The sequence below is a fragment of the Nyctereutes procyonoides genome, unplaced genomic scaffold (assembly GCF_905146905.1).
Source record: "Nyctereutes procyonoides isolate TBG_1078 unplaced genomic scaffold, NYPRO_anot_genome, whole genome shotgun sequence".
Taxonomy (NCBI): Eukaryota; Metazoa; Chordata; class Mammalia; order Carnivora; family Canidae; genus Nyctereutes; species Nyctereutes procyonoides.
The window spans coordinates 15,210,517-15,231,736 of NW_026575136.1; the positions used below are offsets into that span (position 1 = coordinate 15,210,517).

Sequence of the window (21,220 nt, forward strand, 5' to 3'; positions counted from 1 at the left end):
TGTTCATCAGAGATATTGGTCTGTAGTTCTCCTTTTAGTGGAATCTGTGTTTTTGGCATCAAGGTAATGCTGGTGTCATAGAATGAGTTTGGAAGTTTTCCTTCCATGTATATTTTTTGAAACAGCTTCAGAAGAATAGGTATTGATTCCTCTTTACATATTTGGTAGAAAGCCATCTGGTCCTGGACTATTATTTGTTGGGAGATTTTCAATTATTGGTTCAATTTCCTTGCTGGTTATAGGTCTGTTCAGGTGTTCTATTTCTTCCTGTTTCAGTTTTGATAGTTTATATGTTTCTAGGAATGCATCCATTTCTTCCAGATTGCCTACTTTGTTGGCAACCAGTTGCTCAAATATGTTCTTAGAATTGTTTATTTTTTTGGTAGGGGTTGTGATTTCTCCTCTTTCATTCATGATTTTATTTGGGTCCTTTCTCTTTTCTTCTGGATAAATCTGGCCAGGGGTTAATTGATCTTACTAGTTCTCTCAAAGAACCAGCTCCAATTTTTTAAATCTCTTCTACTGTCCTTTTGGTTTCTATTTCATTAATTTCTGCTCTAATCTTTATTATTTATCTTCTCTTGCTGGGTTTAGGCTTTACTTGCTGGTCTTTCTCTGGCTTATTTAGGTTTAAGGTTAGGTTGTGTATTTGAGACTTTTATTATTTCTTGAGAAAAGCCTATATTGCTATATACTTCCTTCTTAGGACTGCCTTTGTTCCATCCCAAAGGTTTCGAACAGCTGTGTTGTCATTTTTCTTTTTTTTTTCTGGAATTTTTAAGTTTTTAATTTTATTTCCTGGTTGACCCATCCGTTCTTTAGTAGGATGCTCTTTAACCTCCATGTATTTGAGTTCTTTCCAAATTTCCTCTTGTGATTGAGTCCCAGTTTAAAAGCATTGTCATCTGAAAATATGCAGGGATTGATCCCAATCTTTAGTAATAGTTGAGACCTGCTTTGTGACCCAGTATGTGATGATCTATTCTGGAGAATGATCCACATGTCCTCGAGAAGAATGTATTCTGTTGCCTTAGGATGGAATGCTCTGAATACATCTGTGAAGTCCATCTGGTCCAGTTTGTCATTCAAAGCCCTTTTTTCCCTGTTAATCTTCTGCTCAGAGTATATCTCCATTGCTGTGTGTGTTAAATCCCTCTACTATTATTGTATTATCAGTGATTTTCTTTAATTTTGTGATTATTTGGTTTCTATATCTGGCTGCTCCCAAGTTAGTGGCATAAATATTTACAATTGTTAGATCTTCTTGTTGGATGAACCCTTTAATTGTGATATAGTGTCCTTCCTCATCTTTTATTATAGTCTTTGGTTTAAAATCTATTTTGTGGGGAGCCCTGGTGGCCCAGCAGTTTAGTGCTGCCTTCAGCCCAGGGCGTGATCCTGGAGACCTGGGATTGCGTCCCACGTCGGGGTCTCTGGGTGGATCCTGCTTCTCCCTCTGCCTGTGTCTCTGCCTCCCTCTCTCTCTTTGTGCCGCTCATGAATAAATAAAATAAAATCTTTTAAAAAATAAAGTAAAATCTATTTTTTCTGATAGAAGGATGGCTACTCCAACATTTTTTAAGATTTATTTATTTATGATAGACAGAGAGAGAGAGAGAGAGAGAGAGAGAGAGAGAGAGGCAGAGACACAGGAGGAGGGAGAAGCAGGCTCCATGCCAGGAGCCTGATGTGGGACTTGATCCCGGGACTCCAGGATCGTGCCCTGGGCCAAAGGCAGGCGCTAAACCGCTGAGCCACCCAGGGATTCCCCCTCCAACTTTTTTTTTATGTCCACTAACATGATAAATGGTTTTCCACCCCCTCACTTTCAATCTGTAGGTTTTAGGGTCTAAAATGAGTCTCTTGCAGATAGCATATTGGTGGGTCTTGCCTTTTTATCCAGTCTGATACTCTGTTTTTTTTGATTGGGGCATTTAGCCCATTTACATTCAGAGTAATTATTGAAAGTTATGAACTTTGTGCCATTGAATTAGCTATAAAGTCACTGTTTCTGTATATTGTCTCTGTTTCTTTCTGGCTTATGTTACTTTGGGGCTCTCTCTTCACTTGAAGGATCCCCTTTAATATTTCTGGTAGAGCTGATTTGGTGATCACAAATTCTTGTTCTACAAGTTTTTATATCTCCTATTTTGAATGACATCCTAGTTGGATAAAGTGTTGTTGGCTGAATATTTTTTCTCATTCAGCACCCTAAATATATCATGCCAGTACTTCTGGCCTGCCAAGTCTCTGTAAATAGGTCTGTTGCCAGTCTAATGTTTCTACTCCCATAGGTTACAGATATCTTGTCCTGAATTACTTTCAGTATTTTCTCTTTGTATCTGAGATTTGCAAATTTCACTATTATGTCAAGGTGTTGGCTTCTTTTTATTGATTTTGAGAGGGGTTCTCCATGCCTCTTCGACCTGGATGCCTGTTTCCTTACCCAGATTAAGGGAGTTCTCTGCTATGATTTGCTCCAATATACCTTCTGCCCCCCTTCCTCCTCTTCTGGGATCCCAATTATTCTAATATTGCTTCATTTTATGGTATCACTTATTTCTCAGATTCTCCCCCTTGTGACCCAGTAGTTATCTTTTTCTCAGCATCTTTATTCTCCATCCTTTTGTTTTCTCTATCACCAATTCTCTCTTCTGCCTCATTTATCCTATCATTTAGAGCCTCCATTTTTTACTGCATCTCATTAATAGTCTTTTTGATTTCCACTTGGTTAGATTTTAGTTCTTTTATTTCTCCAGACAAGGATTCCCTACTGTTTTATATGCTTTTCTTTCAAGTCCAACTAGGATTTTCATACTCATTAGTCTGAACTCTAGTTCTGATATCTTACTTATGTCAATACTAGTTAGGTCCCTAGCAGTCAGTACTGCTTCTTGTTCCCTCTTTTGAGGTGAGTTTTTCTGTCTTTTCATTCTGTCCAGAGAAGAATTGATGAACGAGGGAACAAAATACTAAAATGACCTCAATGACGCCAAAGAAATATATACCAGACAAATCAGAAGAGAATATAATTAGCCAGATGAACAGAATGAGTAATACACTGTATCCTGTGTGTATTTTGGTCTGTTTGTTAGAAAACTAGGTCCCAAAATTGTAATGAAAGAAAAATATATATATATTATATATATATTATATTAAATACAATGAAAGAATAGAATGTAACTTCAAAAATGAAAATTAAAAGACAAAAAAAAAAGAGAGAAGGAACATAGGTGAACAGAACAGAGCTCAGGGGCAGCCCTGGTGGCACGGTGGTTCAGCGCCACCTTTGGCCCAGCGCGTGATCCTGGAGTCCTAGGATCAAGTCCCACATGAGGCTCCCTGCATGGAGCCTGCTTCTCCCTCTGCCTGTGTCTCTGCCTCTCTCTGTGTGTGTGTGTCTCTCATGAATAAATAAATAAAATCTTAAAAAAATTAAAAAGAACAGAGCTTAGTATCTCTGAGTGTATTTTGGTTGGTTTGTTAGAAGAAACTACATCCCAAAATTGTAAAGAAAGAAAAAAATACGTATACAAAAATAAAATTAAATACATTGACAGCATAGAATAGAGCTATAAAGATGGAAAATAAAACAGACTTTAACAAAACAGAAAAAAGAAGAAAAAATGCAAACATGATCTGACAGGTGAAGAGAACAGAGCCATCCATTAGATTCTGGGTGTATTTTGGTCTGTTAGAAGAAACTGCAAAAATTTAAAGAAAGAAAAACATAAATATATATAAATTTTACAAATAAAATTAAATAAAATGAATGGATAGCATGAAACCATAAAAATGAAAATTAAAACAGATTTTTAAAAAAGAATTGATAAAATAAGAAATTGGTTGAAAAAGGAAAGAGAAAAAATTAAAATTAAGACTAAAGAATAGTAGGAGAAAATAACATAAATTCTATATGCTATATTCCCCTAGTGCAGTTCTCATTGATCGGGAAACTTGATCCTGGCTGGATGTTATTGCTGATCTTCTCAGGAGGGGCCTGTCCTGTGGATTCTCAAGTGTCTTTGCCCCGAGCAGAATTGCACCGCCCTTGCCAGGGGCCAGCCTATGTAATCTGTTCCAGACTGCTCTACATGGCTTTTGTTTCCTGAAGCTTTTCCATGCTGCTTTAGAGGATGAGAATGAAAACGGAGGCCTCCCAATCTCCAGCCCTGGAGCCGAAAGCTCGGGGTCCCTCTCCTCGGTGCACCCTCAGGGAAAAGCAGTTCATCCCTCCGTCTCCCTGGTCTCCCGTGGCACTCTGTGCTCACGCAGCCTGTGACGGACTGTTCCTATCTCAGGCGCTCCACCCTGTTTGGAGCCTCCAAACCCTGTAGACTTCTGTAGGGGAAGAAGGGGGATCTTGCTGGTTCTGCTGCTTGCAGGTCCCCTGCTCAGAGAGCAGTGGTACGGACTGTGCCACAATTTAGGTTCATGGCAACCCTGAGAGGAGAGACCATTCCTGGGCTCACTGATTGCAGCCAGTTTTCCTGCTCCAGTGCCCAGGAACTCTGCTGCACTCAGGCACTCCTGGTATTCTGGTGACCCCGAGGATCCTGAGACCACAGTTCCACCTAGGAATCTGTCCCTGCTTCGCCACCTGAGCACTTTTCAGGCCCTTCTTTGGAGCTTGGGCTAGAGCAGACTTCTAAAAGTTCTGATTGTCTGCTCCACTGCTGTATCACTTTCCTGCATCCAGGTTATGGAGGCTCCCTCCCCCACAGTTTATTTTCCATTATACCCTCCCAGGTTCACTTCTCCACACTTTCTCCCTTGCAGAGAGTGGTCAGTTTTCTATTTATAGAGTTGCAACTTTTATTAGATCTTTTATTAGATCTCCAGTTGAGTTTGCAGGTGTTCAGAATGATTTAATAGCTACCTAGCTAAATACCTGGGACCAGATGAAACTAAGGTCTCCACTCCTCTGCCATCTTGGACTCTCACGGAGGGTAAATAATTTATCCAAAATCACAGAGCTTATCAATGCTAGAGCTGGGATTTGAACCAGGCTCAAGTCCTCCCAAGCTGTTGCTCTTAACCGAATGCTATGCTTCTGCCATTAGAGCAAACTGCCCCAAATAAATAAAGCATAAGGATCAGTTACTCTCAATATTTTGTAAACCAGCTGTGTGTTGGCTTTGTATCCTGCAACTTTGCTGAATTCATTTATGAGTTCTAAAACTTTTTTCTTCATGGAATCTTTAGGTTTTTTTTTTTTTTTTACATATAAGATCATGTCATCTGCAAACACATAACTTTATCTCTTCTTTTTTGATGCGAATACTCTGGATTTTTTTTCTTGCCTAATTGCTCAGGCTAGTACTTTCAGTACTACGTTGAATAGAAGTGGCAAGAGTGGACAACCTTGCTTTGTTCCTGATCTTACATAAAAGCTTTCAGTCTTTCACCATTGAATGTGATGTTCACTGTGGGCTTCTGTATCTGGCCTTTATGATGTTGAGGTAGTTTCCCTCTATTCCAAGTTTTTTTCAGTGTTTTTATCATAAAAGGGTATTGAATTTTATCAAATGCTTTTATTGCATCAATTGAGAAAATTATTTTATTCTTCATTCTTAATTAATGTGATATATTACATTAATTGGGTTTTAATTGTTGAACTACACTTTCATCCCAGTTAAAAAAAATCCTACATGGTCATGGCATATAATCCTTTTAATATGTTGTTGAATTTGATAGCTAGCATTTTCTTAAGAATTTTTGCATCAGTGTTCATAAGGGATATTGGTCTGTAGTTTCACTTCTTGTAGTGTCTTTGGCTTCATTATGAAGTTAATGCTGACTTTTTAGAATGTGTTAGGAAATATTCCTTCCATTTTCATTTTTTGAAAAGTTTGAGAAATATTGTTGTTAATTTTCCTTTAAATGTTTGGGAGAATTCATCAATGAAACCATAGTGTACAGGACATTACTTTGTGAGGAGATTTTTATTACTGATTCAACCTTCTTACTAATTATAAATCTATTCAAGTTTTCTATTTCTTTGTGATTTTGCCTTGGTAGGTTTGTATCTCTGGAAATTTCTCCATTTCACCTAGGTTATCCCATTTGTTGCAATAGAGTTGTTCATAGCATTCTCCTATAAACTTTCTTATTTCTGTTGAATCAATAATATTCCCATTTTCTTTTTTTTTATTTTTTAAAGATTTTATTTACTTACTTGAGAGAGAGAACATGAGTGGAGAGTAGGGGCAGAGGGAGAGGGGGAGGGAGAAGCAGAGTCTCCAGACTCTTGAGCAGGGAGCCTGATGCAAGGCTTAATCCCAGGACCCTGGGATCATGTCCTTAGCCAAGAGCAGACACTTAACAGCTGAGCCATGCAGCCTCATTCTCCATTTTCTTTTCTAATTTTAGTTATTAGAGTATTCTATTTTTCATAGTCCACCTAGCAAAAGGTTTGTCAATTTCAAAGAACTCTTAGTTTCATCAATTTTCTTAATTGTTTTTCTATCTCTGCTCTAATTTTTATTATTTTCTTCCTTCTGCTATCTTTGGGTTTAGATGTTCTTCTCTTTCTAGTTCTGTAAGTTGTAAAGTTCGGTTGTTGATTTGAGATTTTCCTGATTTTAAAGGTTTTATTTATTTATTTGAGAGAAAGCAATGCATGCCTGAACAGGGGGAGAAGTGAGGTGTGGGGAGGGAGAGGGAGAGAATCCCAAGCAGACTCCAAGGGGCTCGATCTCACAACCCCAAGATCATGACCCAAGGTAAAAGAGTCAGATGCTCAACTGACTGAGCCACCCAGGTGCCCTTAGATCTTTCCTGTTTTTCTTTATTTTAAAATTTATTTTAAAGATGTATTTATTTATTTGAGAAAGAGAAATAGAGAGAGACTATGTGCATGAGCAGGGTGGAGGGGAAGAGGGAGAGGGAGATAATCTCAGGCAGATGCCCTTCCAAGCACGAGCCCCATACTGGGCTTGATACCATGACCCTGAGATCAAGGCCTGAGCTAAAATCAAGAGTTGGAGGTCTAGCTGATTAAGCCACTCAGGCATCCCTGCATTTAACATAAGAGCTTATACCTATAAATTTCCCACTTAGCACTAGTTTTGCTGAGTCCTGAAAGTCTTGGTATACTGTGTTTTCATTTTTATTCATCTCTAAGTATTTTACAGTTTCTCTCATGATTTATTCTTTGATCCACTGGTTGTTTAATTGTGTATAGTTTAATTTCCTAAGTGTCTGAATCTTCAAGTTTTATGTCTGTTACTGATTTTTTAAAAAAGATTTATTTATTTATTTATTTATTTATTTATGAGACAGAACACCTGTGAACAGGCGGATGGGCAGAGGGAGAGAAAATGTCAAACAGACTCTCCATTGATCACAGAGCCTGACATAGGGCTTGATCCCATGACCCATAATATCATGACCTGAGCTGAAATCAAGAGTTGGACAGTTAACTGACTGAGCCACCCAGGTGCCCGTTACTGATATTTGACCTCATCCCATTGTGTTTAGAAAAGACACTTTGTCAGATCCCTATATATTTTAATCTACTGAAACTTAATTTGTGGCCTAATATATGATCTGCCCTGGAATGTCTCATGTGAGCTTGAGAAAGAATGTACATGTATATGTGTTTGATCTGGTTGGTTTAATGTATTAAGCCCTCTATTTCCTCACCTATCTTCTGTCTGGTTTTCTATTCATTATTGAGAATAAGATATTGAAGTCTCCAACTATTGTTTTAAAACTGTGTATCTGACAATTCTACTCTATTTTTGATTCACATATTTTGATGGCCTCATATTAGGTACATAACTGTTTAAATTGTTTTATTTTCTTGTTCTATTAAATATTTTACTAATATGTTTTTTTTATCTCTTGTAAAATTTTGATTTAATATCTATTTTGCCTGATATGAGTACAGCCTCCCTGTTCTCTTTTGGTTGCTATTTACATGCAAACTTTTTTTTTTATCTTTTCACTATTAATCTATCTGTGTCTTTGAATCTAAAGTGAATCCATTGTAGTCTGCTCACTGGCCCTATTGTCCTCCCTCTGCACTGTCCACTCCTGTTGCCTGCATGGAACCAGCTCCTGCCACTGCCCTAGTGGTGGGTGAGGGGGCTTCAGTGAGCCTGAAGAGGCAGAGGCCTGCCCTGTGCCTGCAGGTTTTTGTGTCTGTCCCCAGCATTCGGCAAGGCTAGAAGAGGAGAAAGAACCTGTCCAGAATCCATGCAGAACAAGAAAAGAAGGCGAAATATCAACATGGAAAAACTCTACAGTGAAAATAAAGGAATAGTAGAAATCGATGGAAAGCCAGAAGATGAAGCAGAACCTGAAGATGAAGGAAAATCGGGTAAAGAAGAAAAGCTGGAAGTGGAAGGGAAGCCAGAGCATGAGGGAGAGCTCCAGAATGAGAGAGAGCCAGATGGTGACAAACCAGAAGGTGAGAGGAAGCAAGAAAAGCAGGGTAAGTCTGGCAATGAGAGAAAAACCACATAGTGAGAGGAAGCCAAAATCCCTGGCAGAGGCTATGAAGGAGCCTTGAGCTGCCAAAAAGCACTAATCTGAAGATTATGTGCCCAGAACAGCAAAAGGAGAAATGGGAGGATAGGTGATTCCCCCAAGGACCATCAGGAAGACTTACAGGAAAAGTAAGTAGATGATGAGAGAATGTGGAGATATGTCAAGGACCCAGCAAGAGCTAAGGAAAAAACAGAAAATGGGTTTTTTCCATTGGACACAAAGAGATGTACAAGATCCATTCACCCCAAGGGCGTCAGAAGACTGAGGGGCAGAGGTCAGGGCCAAAGGAGCCTAAATAATATCCCATATCTTTAATGCCTTTGGCCTTTGATTCCAATTTCCCTGATGAGGATATTGGTGACCATGCTGCCCTGGCAGGCATTTTCCAGGCTAAGAGCTTTAACGTTAAGCTGACACTTTGCTGTAGGTGTCGCTCTTGTTGCCAGCAGCCTTTTGATCCAACCAGAGTGTCTGGTCTGTCAATAGGGGACTCCTACTGCATGCATGGAGGAGATGTTCATGGTACATCGTAAAATGACAGTAAATGAAACACAGTTTCAGAACCCCATACACACAAGACAAAGTGAGTCTATTGTACACAGAATAGAGTTGGATCACATGGTTTTTATACATCCTGCCTACCTCTGTCTTTTGACTGGAGAGTTTAATATCTTTACATTTCAAGTAATTACTGATAAGGAGGAACTTACAGCTGTCATTTTTCTATTTGATAAAACAATTTGCCATTTGCCTTATATTATTACTATTCTTTCATCTTTGATTTTTTTTGTAGTGAAGTGTTTAAATTCTTCTTTCATTTCCTTTTGTATATATTCTGTAGCTATTTTTCTCTATGGTTACCATGGGGATTACATTTAGCATCCTAAAGTTATAACACTCTGATTTGAATTTATAACAGCTTAACTTCAGTAATTACATATAAAAACTCTGCTCCTCTACAGCTCTGTCTTCACCCATTTTTTTTTAAGAAAGATTTATTTATTCATGAGAGACAAAGAGAGAGAGGCAGATACATAAGCAGAGGGAGAAGCAGGCTCCATGCGGGAGCCCAATGTGGGACTTAGTTCCAGGACCCTGGGATCACTCCCTGAGCCAAAGGCAGATAGATGCTCAACCACGGAGCTTCCCAGGTGCCCCACCCTTTTGATAATTGATGTCACTAAATAACATCTTTATACATTGTATGCCCCCAAATATAAGCTAATAATTCTTTAAATGCATTAGTGTTTTAAATTGTCTACAAACAAAATTTGGAGTTACAAACCAAAGTTACAATAATAGTAGCTTGCACATTTTTAGGGTTTTTTTTAATGTATTATTTTTTAAAAATCATATTCAAAAGAAAAGTAGAATTACAAGCCATTGTTACAATAATACTAGCTTTCACAATTACTCATGTATTTACCATTATTGAGATCTTTATGTTTTCATATGGCTTTAAGGTTACAGTCTTCATTCTATCTTGCAGGACACACTCAAACATTTCTTGTAGGGCAAGATTAGTGGTCATATACATCCTCAACTCCTGTTTATCTGGGAATGTCTTAATTTCTCCCTTACATTTGAAGGACAGTTTTGCCAGATATAGGACTCTTAATTGACAGTTTTTTTTTCTTTTAGCAACTTGAATATATCAGCCCACTGCTTTCTAGCTTCCTAAGTTTCTGATGAGAAATCTGCCAAAAATCTTATTAAGAACATTCGTTTATATTAATTCTCTACTTTCTTGCTGCTTTCAAGATTCTCTTATTGTCTTTTGAAAGATTTATTATATTGATTCTCAGTGTCAATCTTTATGAGTTCATCCAACTCAAAGTTCACAGAGTTTCTTAGATGTTTATAAACATGTCTTACATTACATTTGGGAAGCTTTCAGCCATTATTTCTTTAAATATCCTCTCTACTCGTTTCTCTCTCCTCTGCCTGGGACTCCCACAACATGTATGTTGGTCCATTGGGCGATGTCCAATGAGTCTCTCAGGTTCTATTCACACTTCTTTGATCTTTTTTTCTTTCAGGTCCTCAAATTTAGTAATCTCCATTGTCCTATATTCAAGTTCAGATTCTTTCTTTTGCCTGCTGAAATCTGTCTAGAACTCTCTCTAGACAATTTTTCATTTCAGTCATTGAATTTGCAGCTCCAGAATTTATTTTCAGTTTCTTTTTAGGTTTTCGGTCTCTTCATCAATATTTTGTTCACACATTTTCTAGACTGTACCCATATCTTCCTTTAATTCTTTGAGCATCTTTTAGATAGCGTTGTCTGGTATACCTTCCACCAGGTCTAGTATACACAACACTGGTTTTGTTGTTGTTTGTTTGTTTGTTTTTAAGTAGGCCTGAGGCCAGCATAGAGTGCAATGCAGAGCTTCAACTTACGACCTGGAGATCAAGACCTGAGCTGAGATCAAGAGTTGGAAGCTTCACCAACTGAGACACCCAGGTGTCCTGCCATAGTTTGATTTATTTTATCTGTTTATTTATTTTCTTTCCTCTGAATGGGCCATAGTTTCCTGTTTCTTTGTGCACCTTTTGATTTTTTTTTTTTTTGGTTGTTATTCAACACGGAACACTGACTCTAACAATGTGGTATTCTGGAGATCAGATTCTCCCCTTCCCCCCAGGATTTGCTGAGTTTTATTGCTGTTTTTCTTTATTTTTGGTTCTTGAAGGTTTTCTTTGTGGCAAGGATCAACCTGAGGTGTAAATTTAAGGGTTTCTCAGGTCTTTTCTGAGCCTTTCATTGGGCAGGTATGGTCACTTTCTAATATTCCCCCTATGTATACTTGCTTTTTAAAAATTATTTTATAAAGTCCATTTTCTTAACATATCTTAGTTTAAGGGGTAGAATTTATATATTCATCCGTTGCATATAATACTTAGTACTCATTATATTAAGTGCCCTCTTTAATGCCCATCACCCAATTACCCTTTCCCCCCATGCACTACCCTCCAGCAACTTTCATCTTTTTTTAAAAAAGAGAACAGGCTGTCAGCTGTCTTCCTATTTACAAGTTTGGTGTCGTTCTTTGCGTAACAGGCCCCCTAATAAGTTACCTGCCAGTGTTGCCCCTAAGGCGGGAAGGCCGGGCTGATTCCTTGACGCAGGTGCCCTGTGTGTTAAGCCAGGTCGGGCCCTCATTGTCTGTCGGCAGACCTAGGGCTCCACCTGTCGTCATGGATGAGGCCAGGACGTTAACCACTTTGGGCATTGCACGAGGACTCAGGGACTGCACTTCCAAATAGCCTTTACCCTCTAGAGGCCTCAAAGTTCTTCCCTGTGCTCTTCTCCGAGGCCGGGACACTAAACCCACAGAGGAATCTGCTCAGCTTTGCTGCGCAGCCCACTGAGGAGGGGGCATTCCACGGTCCTTGGGGTCCTATGAATGACGTCGCAACCAGTTCGGGGCAGACGGGGTGACACCGGGAAAGAAGGGAAGGCCCCGGAGCCAGGCTCCTACCCAACCCTCGGAAACAGAGGTAGGACAGGAAAAGCGGGAACATGAACCTGGCTGCCTAGCTCCAAGCTGTTAGGGAGCAGCCCACTTGAATGGCTACTGGGCTCACGGAAACCCCAGATGTAGGAAAATACTACAGAGGAGACGTTGACCGGAGAAGAGGGAAGCCTCTGTGCTCCTGACGTTTATGAAGAACCATCGTGTGCAAGCCCGGCTGCTGCTTCCCAGCGGGATGTGGGGTTTACAAGCCGCCCCGCCGCTGGGAGGAAGGTGACTGAGCTCCAGACCAGTTCCCATGGAGACAGACCCCACAGGCCCCCGTGGCCATCCCATAGAGACAGACCCCACAGGCCCCCGCGGCCATCCCATGGAGACAGACCCCACAGGCCCCCGTGGCCATCCCACAGAGACAGACCCATAGGCCCTCGCCTCGGACCAGACCCACACCCGGTCACGGACAGACCCCACAGGCCCCGCGGCCATCCCACGGACACAGACCCCACAGGCCCCGCGGCCATCCCACGGACACAGACCCCACAGGCCCCGCGGCCATCCCACGGAGACAGACCCCACAGGCCCCGCGGCCATCCCACGGACACAGACCCCACAGGCCCCGCGGCCATCCCACGGAGACAGACCCCACAGGCCCCGCGGCCATCCCACGGAGACAGACCCCACAGGCCCCGCGGCCATCCCACGGACACAGACCCCACAGGCCCCGCGGCCATCCCATGGACACAGACCCCACAGGCCCCGCGGCCATCCCACGGAGACAGACCCCACAGGCCCCGCGGCCATCCCACGGAGACAGACCCCACAGGCCCCGCGGCCATCCCACGGACACAGACCCCACAGGCCCCGCGGCCATCCCACGGACACAGACCCCACAGGCCCCGCGGCCATCCCACGGAGACAGACCCCACAGGCCCCGCGGCCATCCCACGGAGACAGACCCCACAGGCCCCGCGGCCATCCCACGGACACAGACCCCACAGGCCCCGCGGCCATCCCACGGAGACAGACCCCACAGGCCCCGCGGCCATCCCACGGAGACAGACCCCACAGGCCCCGCGGCCATCCCACGGACACAGACCCCACAGGCCCCGCGGCCATCCCACGGAGACAGACCCCACAGGCCCCGCGGCCATCCCACGGAGACAGACCCCACAGGCCCCGCGGCCATCCCACGGAGACAGACCCCACAGGCCCCGCGGCCATCCCATGGACACAGACCCCACAGGCCCCGTGGCCATCCCACGGACACAGACCCCACAGGCCCGCGGCCATCCCACGGAGACAGACCCCACAGGCCCCGCGGCCATCCCACGGAGACAGACCCCACAGGCCCGCGGCCATCCACAGACACAGACCCCACAGGCCCCGCGGCCACCCTCCAGCCCGGCCCCCGGGAACTGCCTCTGTATCCCCGACCCGTCACTCTGGTCGCTCTGCTCACCGTCCGCCACAAGGTCCGCCTTCGGGCTCCAGGAGACGCGTGAGCCCAGAGCCAAGCCTTCCGGTGCCCCAGCTGCGGCTTCCAGGCTGCCGGAGGCCCCTTCCCTCCTGGCCCCGGAGAGCAGCGCGAGCCCTTCCCTCAGGGGGGCCTCAGGGGCTGCCATGAGCACACGGAGGTCGGCCGCTGCTCCTTGGTGACGAAGATGACCTCGGTGTGGTGATAACGGCTCTTCCTCCCGAGCACCGGCTGCCCGGGCCCAGGCCGACCCCAGACCAGGGGCCGCAGCCCGGCGCCCGTCCTCCAGGGCCTGCAGGGCCTGGCGTGCAGCGAGCCCCGTCACCTCTAGTACGGAAACCCGAGTGTCAGCCGGCGCCCCGTCTCCATACTGGGAACCCCCTGCTCCCAAGCCTCACCCGTCTCTTGAGTGCAAGGTATCGCCTTCGCCTTTCTGGGATTTTAAAGATTTTTTTTAAATTTTTTACTTATTCATGATAGAGAGAGAGAGAGAGAGAGAGAGAGAGAGGCAGAGACACAGGCAGAGGGAGAAGCAGGCTCCATGCAGGGAGCCCGACGCCGGACTCCATCCTGGGACCCCGGGGTCACGCTCTGGGCCGAAGGCAGACGCTCAACCCCTGAGCCACCCAGGTGTCCCTCCAAATTTCATTCTTGCATTTATATAATATTTAGCAGTAAAGAATTTAGACACTTTTATACTTTCTTATCAGAAAATCCATTAAATATGAACAAATTTTGCCAAAATTCTAACATAATTCATTGTTTCTTTTCAGACTCATTATTTGCAGGATTTTAAAACCAAGGAAAATGAAGCTCACTTTCTTCAAATCTACTTTTTTTCTTTTCTTTTCTTTTTTAGGATTTTATTTATTCATGAGAGACACAGAGAGGCAGAGACCCAGGCAGAGGGACAAGCAGGCTCCATGCAGGGAGCCCGACGTGAGACTCGATCCCAGGACCCCAGGGTCAGGACCTGAGCCAAAGGCAGGCGCTCAATCACTGAGCCATCCAGGTGTCCCCAAATCTTCTATTTTCATTCAGGTTGCTCCTCTTTCCCATTCTGGAGTAAACAAATACTTTATTTTAGACAAATGAATCTCTTTTCCTTCAGAAACCAAAGCACACCATGAGTGCACTGTCATATTTCTTTGCCACTATTGCTCTGAGCATGGTATCAGTCACCAGTATTGATTATCAGTGTTAACCAAAGTCATTAACTTCTATTTCACAGACAGGATTGGGGGATGGGGGCTGAGAACTGCCTGCCATCCTGCAACATTGAGCGATGTCACACACAGGGGCCTCTGAGCAATTGCTGAGGCCGAGCTGGGGGTGCATTGGTGTCCAGGGTCCAAAGCAAAGAAACTCAATAAAAAAACTCAATAAAACCATTGGTAGAAGAGGGAGGAAGCAGAATTGGGCAGATGGAGGAGTCTGTGGGACCAGAAGGGACATGGAGAGGGGCCCTGCATTGACTGAATACTGGGGGCCACATCCACCACAGTCAGTGAGGCTCACAAGCAGAAGAGAACCCCTAAAGTGTACCCATTGAAGTGGTAAAAATGGACCTATTTTAACATGGCCCAAAGGCGTCAGTGCTTGGTGGCATATAAAAATAAGAAGAAATGAATACTTAAAGATTAACTATTGATTAGCTTAATATTAATGCAAAGTCTTAAAGTTAATTAAGGACCTTGGAAATGATATATAAAAATAACATTCTACAGAACATAATTACTGTTGGTATAATAAAGCTTGTCAGATTCAATGAATTATGAATATATATTGAATGATATAGTTGAACTCAATTTTACATTTTTTAAATCTGAAACTTCATATGGAAGTAATATTAACATTGATCAAAATAAGAAGTACAGGAAGTTCAGATTATCTAATCTATTCAGGGTAAAACCAACTTAAATTTAGAAGAAAAAATAAAATGTACACTTGCATTATACTTCATATAGTTAAAATCAAGAACAAAGCATTTGAGCTGTTTGTTTTTATATGAGCTGTTTTTAAACCAAACTTATTAATGTAGTGATTACAAAGTGATTTGTTTAATCACTTTGATTATATTAACTTTGTTTCTTTTTTTTAAGATTTTATTTTTTTTATTCATGAGAGACACACAGAGAGAGGCAGAGACACAGGCAGAGGGAGAAGCGGGCTCCCTGCAGGGAGCCCGACAAGGGACTCGATCCCAGGACCCCGGGGTCACGCCCTGGGCCAAAGGCAGATGCCAAACCGCTGAGCCACCCAGGGATCCCTAACTTTGTTTCTTATAGAAAAAAAATGCTAAAAGTGGTAGAAGTTTTGGGGAGAAAGAGTTTCTCTTAAAAGGTTAGCACATTAAATAAAGTATCAGAAATTCAGTTTCTATATTTTCTGAGAATTCTGGGAACATTACATTTATATAAGCATTCTTAGTGGCTATAAACCAATTAGAACGTTTATTTATTGTGACAGACTTTATAATCTATTACTACACTCTTGATATAGATGATATTTCAGGTGCTTGGTGCGAGAGGTAAAGAGAAAAGGAGAAAAGTCTCGCCGGAGACATACAGCACAGAGCTCTTACAGCTTGCTTTCCACAACCCCAGCCCAGGTGAAGCGGGCACTGAAGGCACCCCTCACCTGATGCAGCCCTCACCTGACGCAGCCCTCACCTGGTGCACCTGATGCAGCCCTCACCTGATGCACCTGATGCAGCCCTCACCTGATGCAGCCCTCAGAGACTCCCTCTTCTTTTTAAGGGACCCAAAGCATCCTTTTGAGGCAGGTGGGCACACAGACGGAACACAGGCGAATAAGCCAGACTTTGTCACCTCCCGGCCGGTGCAAGTGGATTGCTCTGGCCCCAGGGGACAGGGGCCTCTTAACGGCCAACCGGGAAGCCGGCTCCCGGGCTCTGCTGCGGCCAGTGGGGAAGAAAGAGCCGGATCCTGGCCAAACCGGCGCCCAACCAAAGCTGGCCAAGAGCCAGAAACAAAAACAGGAACTCAGGGTGGGGAGGAAGAGAGAAGCAGTGGGTGAGTGAAGGGAACGACTGGTGGCATTTGGGACGTCCCCTGGGATGGGGCATCAGTCCCACGACCTTGAGGCCCCCCGCAGGAGGGGTCCCGTGGCTCTGCCGGGCATCCGCCGCATCGTGATGGGGCTGCCAGACTTGGATGGTCCAACTAATTTGTAGGAGAAAACACGTAACTTCCGTGCCAGTGTAGACTGAAGCCCGTCACAGATGCACTGGGCTCACTAGTTAGGGAAGCAGGAGCAGGGTAAGGCTGAAGCCCAAGTCGCTGTTCTGGAATGTGTTTCTGGGCTTTGCCGCACCCCTTGGTTCACTCGAGGAGAGCTCTGCTGCCCACCTGCCTCTGGGGCAGAGCCCGTGCACCCCGGCGGTCGTGGAGGCCTCCCCGCCCCCCCCACCCCCCCCGAGGCCGCGACGATGGTGACAAATCACCCTGTGACATATGACATATGACAACAGCATGCGGAAAGCAGCTGGCTGCTGCCTGGTCTCGGAGCGTGCAGCCCTCTGGGGGGTGCCTCCGGGCATGACGCTTCCTGGGGCACTGAGGCCACCGCTCCAGACTCGTGTGCCAGCTCCACGGGGGCTTCCGTCTCCCGGAGGACTATGACTGCCTTTTATTCAAAGTTTGTTGTATTGAATCAATGCAAAAAAAAAAATTTGTACGGCAAAATGTTACTAAAACTTTCACTCCCATCAAATGTTACGGTGGCCTACACCGACGTGCTCTGTGGCACAGTCATTTCCACCAATTACCAGTTTCTTTCAACATAGCTTATTCCAGAATAAATAATATCACAATATGCTCCTAGGCCGTGGTGAGATTATTTGACAACTGCATCTGCCCTGGCGAAGAGACCCACGGGTAAGCCCCATAGCTGGAATGTCCCACGAGACTTAGGCAACCACAGAACTGAGGGCTCCTCTTGCTGTCTTTCTCCTTTCCCAGGGTCTCTGGGCTGCTCAAGTTCTGTTCTCTGGTTCTCCACCAGCAAGGCTGCGGACTTTCTTTTAATATTTTTTATTTAATTATTTTGATTTATTTATGACGATCACACAGATAGAGAGAGAGAGGCAGAGACACAGGCAGAGGGAGAAGCAGGCTCCATGCACCGGGAGCCTGACGTGGGATTCGATCCCGGGTCTCCAGGATTGCGCCCTGGGCCAAAGGCAGGCGCCAAACCGCTGCGCCACCCAGGGATCCCGGCTGCGGACTTTCGATGCAAATGCCTGCTATCCCTGCCCGGGACCCGGCTGGCCTTTAGGCTGAGAGCCACAGGAAACAAGAATTTGCGTCCTCCCTCTTCTAAATACAGACTCTGCCCGGGGTCGATCTGCGCTGGGGGCCATCTTGTGCCTCCTCGAAGCTGCTTATATATTGTCTTGAGTTTATGGCTGAGGGTGGTTGGTCTGTGAGGAGCCACTACCATCCCCGGGAGCACCTCCTACAGATGGCACTTGGAAAGCTGAGCTGTTCACCCTAAGAAGTCCCCTTCTGCTGTGTTAGGGGGAATGTCTCCACTAAAGCTCCAAGGATAAAAATATTTATTCCATTTTTTTTCTATATATTTATCTCATGTGCTGGTGTCTTAACTCAGCACCCTGACTCTCTCCCTTTTCCTTCCTGCTTGGTTCCCTTCTGTTCCCTGTCTCCTCTCCCCTCCCCATGGATCTCATGTTAGATAGTGCTCCGCACCTTACAGATACTTCAACTCAAATAATCTTTATTTGGTTTTTTAAATTTCTCTGGAAAACCCAGGTGAACTATACTATGACCACGTTACAGATGCGGACACAGAGTCTGCAGCCAGGCCGGGACACAGGGTGAAACACCAGGACTGGCACACCGGCCCTCAGGGGGCTCTTGGGTCCCTGGAGGTGGTAGCTGGTGCTGAGAGCCGATGATCAAAGGCAGTTTCTGGGTCTATAGCAGAAGTTTAAACTACATTTTATTAAAATGCAGAGACTTAAAAAAAATAAAATGCAGAGACTTTCAGAAAATTAATAAATTGTTTGGATTTTTATTTTTTAAAGATTTTATTTATTTATTCATGAGAGAGAGAGAGAGAGAGAGAGAGAGAGAGAGAGAGAGAGGCAGAGACACTGGCAGAGGGAGAAGCAGGCTCCCTGCTGGGATCCCGACGCAGGACTCCATCCCGGGACCCTGGGGTCACGCCCTGGGCTGGAGGCAGATGCTCCACTGCTGAGCCACCCAGGTGCCCTGTTTGCACTTGAAAAAGACATTTTCAAGCAGCTGTAAATCATTGCACCACAGTGTGATCAAATCTCTGCTGGTATTGGTGACGCATTACACGAAGGCACGGCTGCCAATGGGTAAAAAGGGAGATTTTCCAGAACCTGTAATTGTTTGACATTTGAGCAGCATAAGCAGATTTATAGGTGGGATTGTTGAACTGAAGCTGTTACTGTAGCTGACGGAGACTTGGGGCAGGACTCTGAGAACAAACCACCAATGACGGGGAGTCATCTCGGGGTGACAGGAGACGTTTGAGGAAGAGGTTAGCTGGCTGCCACACCTGGCTAGTTGGTGGAGGAGGGGCCTGTCAGCTCCGGGAACTGCCTCGGAAGCACACACAGCGATGCTGGCTTCTCCTTACTGCACATTTAGTGACACAAGCTGCACCTTATATAAATGCGTTACTTATCAAAATATATACATTTGACTTTCTTGTCCGTATTCCTACTGGCTTTTAAAATTCATTTATGTGTGGGATCCCTGGGTGGCGCAGCGGTTTGGCGCCTGCCTTTGGCCCAGGGCGCGATCCTGGAGACCCGGGATCGAATCCCACGTCGGGCTCCCGGTGCATGGAGCCTGCTTCTGCCTCTGCCTGTGTCTCTGCCTCTCTCTCTCTCTCTCTGTGACTATCATAAATAAATAGAAATTTAAAAAAATTATTAAAATTCATAATAAATAATAATAAATAATTATTAAAATTCATAAATAAATAATAAATTGAAGTTTATGTGAACTTCAATTAACATAAAGTTTTCACATATATATTTAATACATATGTAGTTAGTACATAAATTTACTTATGGTTTATTGTGCTATTTTCTGAATAGCAGAAATCTATATGTTCACATTTTACTAGATCCTCAGTATTCTTATCTTCATGGATGTTTAAGCAATTTATAACGCATGCAAATCTTTCACCATTTGTGTTGATTTGCAAACTCAGTATGTAATTCATCGTTAGAGACCAGGTCATTGTGTTTTTGTTTTTTCATTTTCTTGTGAGGACCTAACTCATTTGTCAAGAATATGATATTGTAGGGGCACCTGGGAGGCTCGGTGGTTGAGCATCTACCTTTGGCGCAGGGCATGATCCCCGGGTCCTGGGATGGAGCCACACATCCAGCTCCCTGCTCAGCAGGGAGCCTGTGTCTCCCTCTGCCTCTGGCCCTCCCCCTTGTTCATGCTCTGTCTCCCTCTTTCTCTGAAATAAACAAACAAACAAACAAAATCTTTTTTAAAATATGATATTGTTAATTTTATTTTGATTTTTAAAAGTTTCTTCTTCAATGAATTTAATGGAGACTGCAAGAGAATTGAGCCTACATGAACTATTTTCTGTATTCTTTGTTTAGAGTTTAACTATTAATTATCTTCCTGATTATAATTATAAAGTGATACTGACTTTATCATCATCTTATAATTATTTGACATTTATTATTAATTAGCATTTATTGGTGCCTTCTGTATAAGAAACTATCAGTCAAGCCACATAAACAGACATTTAAATGATATTATTAAAACTTCCAATTGTTTCAAATAGAGATTTGTTTCTAGGTTTAGACCATTTGTTACCTGTCCCTGAAAGTATGGGGTGATTTACTGATTTGAATGTAAAGAGCTAAGAGCCAGAGCTGCTCCAGGGCCCTGCAGCTGATAGCACATCATGTAGGAATACTCTGAGCCACGGCCTGGGCTCTCCTGTCACCAGAGGGTGCCACAGAGAGCCTGTGTGTTTAGGCACTTCTCATCCCTCCCCGCCAACATGCTTCCTCCCCCACTGGTGCCCCAAACAGCCCCTCACCCTCTCAGAAACCCATCTGCCATTCTGCTCTCATATCAGGCCTATTGCCCAAGGAATTTTGAGACACTTTACAATATTAAGACACACAGGCAAAGGGACTCTCAGACAAAAACAGAATCCAGAAACTTCATAGAAGAGGTGATATAATTGTTCGAGGTAGCTGGCATGGATCATCATCACTTTGGGGGTGGGGGGCAGTGGTTATTTGCTTTTCATCGTTTTTTTTTTATTATTTATTTGCTTCCTTTCTTAAAATTTAATTTAAATTCAATTTGCCAACATACCTTTTTTTTTTCCTTAAGTAATCTCTATACCCAACATGAGGCTCAAACTCACAACCCTGAGATCAGAAGTGGCATGCTCTATGAACTGAGCCAGCCAGGCACCCTGATGGTTTTGTTTTGACAGGTTTACTAAGATATAAATTATATACAATTGACTGCACATACTTAAATGTATACAATTGGGTAAGTTCTGGCATGTGCATACCATGTGAAACCACCACCATAATCACGGTGATGGGCACATCTATATACCACAGTTAATTCACAGATAAGACTGTTCAACAGCTCTTGAGGGAATGCAGAGAAGAAAATGATTTCCTGGGCAGAAGAAACACCTGAGCAGGGTACACGGACTGGATAGGAAACACTACTAATATGAGCCAAAAGGGAAATTCAAA

At 43.8% G+C, this 21,220-nt stretch overlaps 1 protein-coding gene and 1 pseudogene across 1 annotated transcript in view; one reads left to right on the top strand and one right to left on the bottom strand.

Annotated features, from left to right (window-relative positions):
- The first annotated feature begins 8,235 nt into the window (after positions 1-8,235).
- LOC129495382 (transcription elongation factor A protein-like 3) lies at positions 8,236-8,811 on the top strand (annotated as a pseudogene).
- A 4,758-nt stretch (positions 8,812-13,569) lies between these two features.
- LOC129495430 (basic proline-rich protein-like) overlaps positions 13,570-21,220 on the bottom strand; it is a 66,724-nt gene continuing 59,073 nt past the window's right edge. Inside the window, exon 7 of the mRNA XM_055302908.1 lies at positions 13,570-13,677. Coding sequence (XP_055158883.1) covers positions 13,570-13,677 — 108 coding nt within the window. The remainder of the gene's footprint in view (positions 13,678-21,220) is intronic.